General features: G+C 33.2%; 1 protein-coding gene across 2 annotated transcripts; it reads left to right on the top strand.

Annotated features, from left to right (window-relative positions):
- The first annotated feature begins 663 nt into the window (after window positions 1-663).
- Window positions 664-4,910, top strand: LOC115702160 (uncharacterized). Of its 2 annotated transcripts, none has more exons than XM_030629617.2 (3): window positions 664-1,026; window positions 3,393-3,696; window positions 3,804-4,910. In XM_030629617.2, exons 1-3 carry the CDS (start codon window positions 852-854, stop codon window positions 4,414-4,416), a joined length of 1,092 nt encoding a protein of 363 aa, XP_030485477.2. In that variant the 5' UTR covers window positions 664-851; the 3' UTR covers window positions 4,417-4,910. The 2 variants fall into 2 exon arrangements, with proteins under 2 accessions (XP_030485477.2, XP_030485478.2); XM_030629618.2 differs by lacking the exon at window positions 664-1,026 and adding an exon at window positions 1,688-3,258.
- Window positions 4,911-10,200: the final 5,290 nt, after the last annotated feature.

Here is a 10,200-nt window from a genome sequence, read left to right as displayed (position 1 = left end):
ATTCTATCTGGAGGGTGCGCAATGAGAAGGTCCATAATAATTGTCCTGTTAATATTAACAAATGCATTGATAATATTTGTAACTCTTATGCAGATATGTATGATTCCTTCGTCCAATGTCCCACCCCAGCTTTAAAAGAAGTTTGGTCCCCTCCTCCTCAGGATTGGATTAAACTGAATTGTGATGTCAAAGTGGGATTGGACAGTATGTGTATCGCTGTTGTGGCAAGGAACCATCTTGGAAGGGTGATCAGAGTTCAGACTGCTCGGGAAGATTTCTCGGACGCTCTTTGTGGAGAAGCGGCGGCTTGTTCGTTGGCTGTTTCAGTTGCTTTGGATATCGGTTATAAGTATATTATTGTAGAGAATGACTCGAGAGTAGTAATTGATGCTATCAATGGGAAGGGGTCCCGTTGGGCAATAGAGAACTACATCTCATTTTGTAAAAAGTCTTCTCTCTGTTTCAGTAGTTGTTGTTTTTCTTTTATTAACAGATCTTGTAATTTTGCCGCTCATAATGTGGCTAGATGGGCTTTCACCCATCAGACGTTTGGGTCTCTTCCGGTTGCTTCAGTGCCGGAAACCCTATTTTGTAATGACCGCGAGGTCTAATGGTTATTAATCTATATTATAAACGTTTTATTCAAAAAAAAAAAAGAATAGAGTGTTGTGCCCTTAAAGAAAAAAAAAAAAGAAAGAAAGAAAGTGTTGTGCCCATTTATGTAATTTTACAGCGAAGACGCGGTTTGAGAGGTTTGGTTACCCTAACCCTTTTGTTTCGTGGTGTGGAAATCTGGGCGATCAGACCCGCTCTCATCGCTCCTCATCCATTCAATTTCTGATTAAAACAAGATGACCTCTAGGGACAAGGACAAGGACCAAACGACGCCGCATCAGCCACTTCTCAGCAGCCTCGTCATACGCCCCTCTAACAGCGACGGCGTCCGTGGCACTGACTACGAGCCCGGCGAGGTTCGCCGTGACCCTCCTTCCTATTCCAGATCCGATCGGTTATCCGGAGATTCTGGTACGTTTCTTTCCGTTTTATGCTTTCTTATTTTTGTTATTCTTTTACTCTAATTACGTTCTAGTTTATCCAACTAATAATTTAGGGTATAGATTTCTGTAATAAATATTCGAGTTTGGATTGGGATTCGGTGTAAGACGGTAAGTAATGTTTTTGCAAACCCTAGATCGAGCTAGTGCTTTCGTTCTTATTTCTCTTTTTCAGCTGGTTACTTACCGATAATGTTATGTCATATCATTTTCTGCATTTTTATATTCTCGTGTATGATTACATATGGGAGTTGTTAGATGTTTATTGTACAATTCGTGTTGGTTTTTTGAAGAAATTTTTTGTCAGTGCTGCTTCAAAGAAGTCGAGCTTAAGTTACAGTGTCGTGAGTTTTCTTAGCCATAAACTTATTAGTGCTAGAGTTCAAAGGGTTTTTTTTTCTGTATTGTTTTGCATGTGGCGGTCAATTCTTGTCTCATTACTGGGTTGGGTGTCCATTACTTTTCTGGTATAGGTATGACACGAGTATTGGGCATGCTCAATGACTTTGAGGTGTGCTTGTCATATTATACAACTTGTCTTCTATTTGTTTTGTTTCATATCGAACATGTGGATCTAGTACTACTTTAAGAGTGTAAAACTCCGAATAAATTTTGTTATATTATGTGTTACAGCTCCGAATGTTGCCTGCAAGAACATGAATCTTGATGAAGGCACGTTGGTGTTAGTGCGGTCTTGGATCAATGGTTTTGGGAAATTTTTGTTGCATGTTATGGGTTAATTATGTTTATTGAAGATTCCAACAGTGGATATTGCTGGGTATATGAATTTGTTGGCTGCATCACTGATTGACTTTGTGGGTCTCATTATATTAGTTTATCCACGGTCATGTTGGTTTCAAATTCTGGAAATAATGATGTGGTTTGGTCAGTATCAATTTAGACTAAAGAAAAAATGCCATTCAAAAATGAAGCTTGTGAGGGCTTTTTAAAGTATTTGTGGATGCATGACACTGTATGATCTTTATAGCAAACCTATCGTCAACGATTATACATAATTATAATGGTTATCCTGAGCTGTATATCTTAAGGAAACCTGCTATGTGCTGGTTGGTCTACTTATAACAACTGTCAGAAGATGGAAATTTTTTTGACTGCTTGAAATTGGCTGCTTCTGAATTCTTCCTGAGATGTGATGTGTCACTACGGAAGATGTTTGCTGGGCCACATTAAGCTTGGTGTTTCTGGTGCTGCGGGTTCTTGTATTTTGCAGATTGGAATTCTCTTTATAACATTCAGCAGTTTAGTTACGGTTCCTATTTTCTGTTTTATTTTTTTCGTTGTGTTTTTCCATTGGATTTAATTAATAGGGTTCATTTGGGTGATTTACAGCTGTATAGGTTTCAACATTTTCATTTTTTTTAATGCGGGTTCTGAGTGCATGGCCTTTTGGGACTCAACATAGATTCTTTTAGTTGGTTCCTCATCTTTTCATGTTTCCACTTCTGTTTTTTTTTTTAATTTTTTTTTGGTTGCACATGGGATGAGAGATGCCTTAATATCTTCATCCCAGTGTCATTCAGAGTGATTATGCATTCTGGTGTCAATGGAATTCACCAATTTCTTGATTTACAATAAAATACCGGGGTGTGTTAAAGACTTTTAATTATGTAATAAGGAATGGACAAATTGGGAGCACGCAATTTGTCAAATTGATTGGATGCTTGCAGTTCTGTGGTCTTCTTTGGTGGACTCTTTCTCTTGTGTGGTGTGTGTTTCCATGATGCTAGATGTGTTTCAACTGAAGGGTTTGAAACCTATGCACTGGGAGTCTTCTTCTCTTTGCTGTGTTAGAAATCATTTATGTGCCTTCATCATCTGCATGTTGCAGATATGGTCCAAGTTATCATTCTAATCACTCTCTATATGAGTGCTAGTCTGAAGTTTTTGCTCCAGATACATGATTGTGGATTGGATCAGATAAAATATATAGGTTTAAGTGGGAAGTAAGCATTTTATGATTCATGGGGTAAATGGATGTGGCTCTTGAAAATAGGATCTGGAATTGTGTTGTTCTGCAGAAAGCAGCTACCAATCAATCGTGTGTATGAGTGAACATGGTCTTATTGCTCATGTCATAATAACATTTACTGGCACTATGGGTTATTCTCTTGAGAAGTAACAAGAAGTGCAGTATTCGAAAGTTGTAATATATGCTACTCAGTATGGGATTTCATGAGTGATGGTAACAGTCTTTGCAAACTTTGTTGAATTGGTCATTTGGGAATTCAGGATCTCTAATTCAGCTGCTATGAGTGCATTATTCTTTCTATGTAATTAATGGTTGCTTATCTTTAGACTTCACTGCCTCTTTTCCAGGATATAGACTACGTGCAGGTTCTTCATCTCCTGTACGGAGGAGGGATGCTGATCATCGCTACAACCCTGATATTGACCATTCTGGTGCGATGGCACGCAGCCGTGAAGTTGGTAGCACAAGGGATACTGGTAGATTTCGAGATGCTTCACCCCCTTTTGTTCGAGGAAGGGGTGGTGGCAGGCCATTTGGTAGGGCGGCTGATGGTCCAGATATTGGCCGTGGACCATTCAGAGGTGAGGGCATGAGCAGGAACAATCCAAACGTGCGTCCAAGAGATGGAGACTGGTTTTGTCCGGATGTTGGGTAAGTTGTTTTTTTTTCCTGTCTTGCTTTCTATATTTGCCTTTGCATCATTGCTCTTATTTCTTTTATCTATTAATGTTTTTTTTTTTGGTTCTGTACTGTCTTAGATGTGGCAACCTGAATTTTGCAAGACGAGACTACTGTAACAAGTGCAATAGGGCTCGACCTGGACCTGGGGAAAGTCCTCGAAGGGGTTACCCTGTTCCGCCACCCCCAGATGCTATTCCTAGACGATTTGCTGGTCCTCCACTGGATCCTTCCCCAGGAAGGATTATGAATGGCTACAGGTCCCCTCCTCGTGCTTGGGCTAGAAATGGCCCTAGAGAGTTTATTGGTGGAGATCTGCCACTTCCCAGACACAACGACAGGTTTCCTGATCATCACTTGCGGAGGGATCGACTGGATTTTCCAGATGACATCTACAGAGGGAGGACCAAGTTTGACAGACCAATGCCTTTGGATTGGGGACATAGGGATCGAGGAAGGGAGAGCTTCTTTAATGATAGGAAAGGATTTGAAAGGCGAGCTCAATCTCCACTTCCACCTCCGCCACCACCTCCTCTTAGTCGTGGCCGTTGGGGGCGTGACATTAGGGAGAGAAGTCGGTCGCCAATAAGGGGTGGCTTGCCGCCAAAAGAGTACCGCCGGGATGTCTTCGTGGAACGAGGTCGAGATGATCGGCGAGGCATGGCTCGAAATCGCATTGATGGTGCATACTGACATGGTTAGGGATGCCTTTTTTATAGAGAGAGAGAGAGAATGGGGTACTTTGAAGGGGCAAACGGAAGGATGAGTACAGATTTGGGGCCCACTGATGTTTATTTAGTTCCTCAGATACTTTGTTTAACATTTCTGGAAGTTTTAGCTGGTTTTAGGTTTATGCATTTTATAATTTGGGTTTGGAAATTATTGGTTCTTTGGATTTGGATGAAAAGTTTCGTCCTTCAGTGCTGTCTATTTCTTCCGGAGCAATTCAACGTGTTTATCTGTTAAACGGAGTGAGTGGTATTTGCTATGAAAATTTGGGGTGCATATGCCCTTCTTCATTAATGCAGTCATTGCATTGGAGTACAAATATGGGGTGTGATTACCGAAGTTTCTTTTTTCTTTTTACCCATATTAAGGTTGGTTTCTCAAAAATATATGTATATATGCAGTATATATTATATTCATTGATCAAGATTGGAAATAAAAGAGGCGTCGTATTTCTTAAATTTCCATTTTTATCAAATTTGAGTAATTACATTGGTTCTGCTCTTGTTACTACTTACTACTTATACTTTTCTTGTTTTGTATTTTACTTGGAGGTGGAACCAGCAAATGGGGTTGAGGTTTTGAGATTCAATAAAAAAAAATAACACAATTATTGCCAATTATTAAAACCAAACCATATATTTAGATTTGTTATAAAATAATATAAAATAATATAAAGTAGATGAGAAGAAAGAAGAAGAAGATGAAGAGAGAAAGAGAAAGTGAATGAGAATTTCTGAGTTGTTTATTCCAATAGGGTGAATCCCTATTTATACAAATACAAGAGTGAGATATTAAGAAACTAAGAAAAAGGAAAACTAAGAAAAAGAGGAATATTGATTACAATTAATGGTAATAAATAAAAGATTTGGACATCCACATAATTATTAATATTTATAACTCTCCCTTGGATGTCCATAATAACTGCCTTATTAAAAATCTTGCTGAAAACTTGATCAAATGAAAAAGAGTATAGTGTAAACTAACTCCCCCTCATTTAGGCATTTGTGGAGATCTTCTAATCGACGAATTTCGATCTTATCTGCCGTCTTCTCAAATGTTGATGTTGGTAATAACTTTGTGAATAAGTTTACAAGATTGACACTTAATTAAATATGTTGAACACCAATATGTATTTTCTTGAAGCGTATAAAGAAGAATTTCGTGAAATGTGTTCTAACTCTATCTCCTTCAATGTACCATCCTTTTAGTTGAGCGATGCAAGCAGTATTATCCATAGAGAATTGCTTGGGTTGATACTTCTTTATTGAGTGCAATTCATATGTTTCCCAAATATGCTATGTCAATGATCTCACTCACACACATTCTCTACTTACTTCATAAAATGCAAGTATGTTAACATGATTTATAGTTGCCTTGTTAAAAACCTTGCCAGAAAAACCCAGTGGGACAAAATCTGAGCTAAGGGAAAAAAGAGTACAATATATATGTCATATTCATAACTATTTGCAAGTTGCCTCGTTAAAAACCTTGCCAGGAAAACCCAGTGGGACAAAACCTGAGCTAAGGGAAAAAGAGTGCAACATGAATATGTCTCCCCCTCATGCACATATGATCCATATTCTTTTGGTGATAATAAATCTCATAAGTTTATTGTTATCACTTTTAAAATATCACAATATACAATCTTTGATCATATATTTTCTATAACTCTTCCAGAGTATGTATGGACTTCTAAATGATAGATGAGGGGTTCGTGGAACATTAATCTTTATCCAACTAATTGTATCATTCATGTGTATATACAATCTTGTTCATACTAAAATTTAACATTTCAAGTAGATATGAACATAACACATTAATGATAATATAAATTTTCGTTTGTGACAATGATGGTACTCCAAGACCATGTATTTGTTCCATCTTGTTGTATGATCTTAATTTTCATATCAAATGATCATATATCTATAATTTTTAATACATATGAAGTACTTCAGGACTTCAATACTAATGAACAAACTCTATACATTTAATATTTCTCGATATACAAAAGAAATAAAAGTTTGTTTTGCAATTAATCAAAAACTCTTCAAGAGTCTATCACAACGTATAATTTACGTATTTATACTGCATAGACAACCATAAGTATTTTTCAAATAATAATTTACTTACATGTCTTTATTTCATACAAAGATCTTTGTCATATAGTGCGCGCGACTTAGAATTTATATCACTTAAGACATGTATTAAATTCTTCTAGAATTTTTAGATAAGGCTTATTTCAAATTCTCACTATATTAGGAGCTCCAAATGAATAACCTTTTGTTGCAACATTTATGTGACGCTTATAAATCCTCATAAAATATATTCCAGGCTATAATCAAATCATGATTATATTTTCTCAATATTTAAGCCTTACTTTAATCAATCTCATGTCTATGCAAAATTTGTACAACAATTCATTATGTACAAATACATATATGCAAATTTCTCATTAGAAATATTTATTTGCACACCCTACAGGTCTTACTTCACTTTATGTGAGTAAATTTGCCTGGACTGCGTCATAATATTTTGGCCAAAAACAAAATGTATGTCGATAATTCTCGACAAATCTAATACCATGATCCTTGCTATCTCATGTTAGTTTATTGCATATGGACACATTCAATATTTATTGTCGACAAAAATTTCAATAAATGATAATTTCCTCCCATATTGACATAACTTATAGAGATCTCTTTAAATTACATATTTTCAAATATGTTTATCATTTATAGGTACCTATATAGAATCACTTTAGGGATTCAATTATGATCAAATGTGTTATGTCTAACTTCTCTTGGGAGTCTCTTCAAGTACCGTTTTCATCACGGTTATCATTTTAATACTTTATAACATTAAGGTATTTTTATGAGTACCTCTAGATTTAACAACTTCAGGGCAAATCAAATGAACATTTACTAATAATTTCTATATTGTTCATTTACGCTTCAGGCGTTTTCAACTCATTCTAACTCAACTTTGAGTAATATTGATTTGCAGTTGGTATATATCATTTTGAACTATATCGTTATTATACTTTGTGCAAGGATCATTTTTCAAAATTTATCATCGATCCCAACTGCTTCTCTCCCCCTGATTGAGAAAATTTTAAGAAATTGTGATATCTAATAATATTAATACACCTGTAGGGATTTCAATATATCACAATGAATCAATATCTATTTAAACTCATATATATTATATGACATTGAACTTCAGGTTCAATAACTTCAGTTTCAAGTTCAATACTTATGAACTTAATTCATTTCTAAGAATGAGTCATACGTGTATAATTAGAAATACATAAATTTACACATTTTGTAAATGCATGATCATATAATCTTATCACATCGATAAGAAACTATGCAATAAAAATCTAACAATGGCTCAAGATTGTTAAAGAAATATAATTTAAATATTTTATATGTGCAAATATATGCACATTCTTCTTTTGAGCCTTATAAATTAACAATGAGAAGAATCTTTTGGTTCTTCAACAAAATTTAGTCAAATTCTTTGACAATTTATTGCATATGATTTATCATGTCAAAATAATTCAATTAATGAACTTCAGGTTCACTATAATTTGTATTTCAATGAAACTTTCAAAGGTAATGTAAATTTATTACAACATAATCATTATAAGTTTTATTTTTATATAAACGAATAATATAATTATATTATTCTCCAAAACATACACTCTTCAAGAGTCACTATTATGTTTATCAAACTTTATATTTCTTCAGGAATCACTATCATCAATTCAATGATGTGTATAATGTAAAATGTACATGACAACTTCATCATGTTGTTATAATGGTCAAATAGATATAACCATAATATATCATTCATGTTTCCTGGTATCTTTTTAACAAGTCGTCTAATTTATTAATAGACTATTCATCAGTCTAATTATCATGACTTGATATATTATATATTTAAATGTACAACCAGTACATATAATAAGTTATTTCTTATCACTTTCATAACTAGATAAAAGTTATACATCTAGGTACATACAAAAATATTTTACTACTCAAAGTAGCAATTGTATGTAAGACTTCTTCAGGAAGCTTTTCAAATAATCATTTTGTGATTCTTTATCACTTTGATTATATTGGATCACTAACAAATATTAGTAAATTATATATCCACTTTTGGGAATATGCAAACTGAATTATATAGTAACTATATATATACATATCCTGTACCAACAATAGTTTGAAACTATTGATTTCAAGAAATAATAAAATATGTATATATTAATTTGCTTCTGGCATTACCAATATATGTGAAATCTATATTCTTTGAAATAGAATTTCATGTCTATTCATTCTCTTTAGGTAATGATATTTAAATATTCTAAATGTACAATAAATTTGTACAATTCACATTCTATTAAATAATCGAGTATACTTTTATCTTGATTATAAGTGTGTCCGTACTACAGGTACGCGACCACTATTATTCAATTCCACACATGATATATAGATTTCATGCACTTTGATTGTGTATGGTATCTCATCTTTTGGTTGTTTCCACTTTTTTCTGGAAATATTTGAGTAGTAAATAATGTCATTGATTATTTAAAATCATTACATTCACTTCGGGGAATGACGTTGAACAAGTAGAACATTATTATAAATTTCTTAAAAATTTATTACTTGTTCATCCATAAAAATATAAGAAATTATTCAACAATTTCTTTTACGATATTTATTCAAAGAATATATGAATGCAATTTTTGCATAGTCTCCAAGATGTATGCAAAATTTAATCTTTAATATATGTCAGATTCAATAATTTCCAACATTGCAAGTAATAACAATGTATAATAACATGACTAATACGAGGAATCTTTAAAAGTAATTGATTTCAATTCGTATCATTCTCTGCAGGGAATGATAAACAATAAATACATGCCTCATGTATTTAAATAACATTAGTCATGCTCATTGTTATTCTTATAGTTTGATGTTTCAATGCAATTTTCTTAACATTCTTTTTGGGTATTCAAAACCCACTATAAAATTGCATTAATAATAATTATTTTTAATGATTCTTTAGTTGTATTCACATAAATACAATCATTTTTTTCTTCGATAAAATATAAAACATTTACTTCAAGAAATGTTTGTCAAAATCTATATCGATATTAGATTACTTTTCATTGTCCTTAAAGAATACAAAAACATATATATAAATATGTACTCATCTCTTTCATTATATATCCATCAACTATATAATGAATATTACGTTTGCATAATCTTCAAGATATATGCCAAATTTTATTGAGGACGCATAATCATCAGGATATATGCAATATTTTATCGAGGATGCATAATCTTCAGGATATATGCAATATTTTATCGATGATGCATTATCTTCAGGATATATGCAATATTTTATCGATGATGCATAATCTTTAGGATATATGCAATATTTTATCGATGAGACATAATCTTCTGGATATATGTATAATTTATATAGATTTTCTCTATCATATCATAGGCACACATATATTGTAAATATTATGAATGATGAGAACATAATATATATATAATCAATAATAAATATATAAAAACATATACATACATATATAATATATAGATATATAGATAAAAAGAAAAAAGAAACCAAATGATTCTTGAAATTGTTTCAGTCAGAGGAGTATATATATAAATATATATTTAGTGTATTTTGACTTTGAAACAATTCAAGAACTTTAACAAGATACTTACATTG

Source organism: Cannabis sativa, chromosome 1 (genome assembly GCF_029168945.1).
Source record: "Cannabis sativa cultivar Pink pepper isolate KNU-18-1 chromosome 1, ASM2916894v1, whole genome shotgun sequence".
NCBI classification, from domain to species: Eukaryota; Viridiplantae; Streptophyta; class Magnoliopsida; order Rosales; family Cannabaceae; genus Cannabis; species Cannabis sativa.
This window is presented reverse-complemented; position numbering and strand designations above follow the sequence as displayed.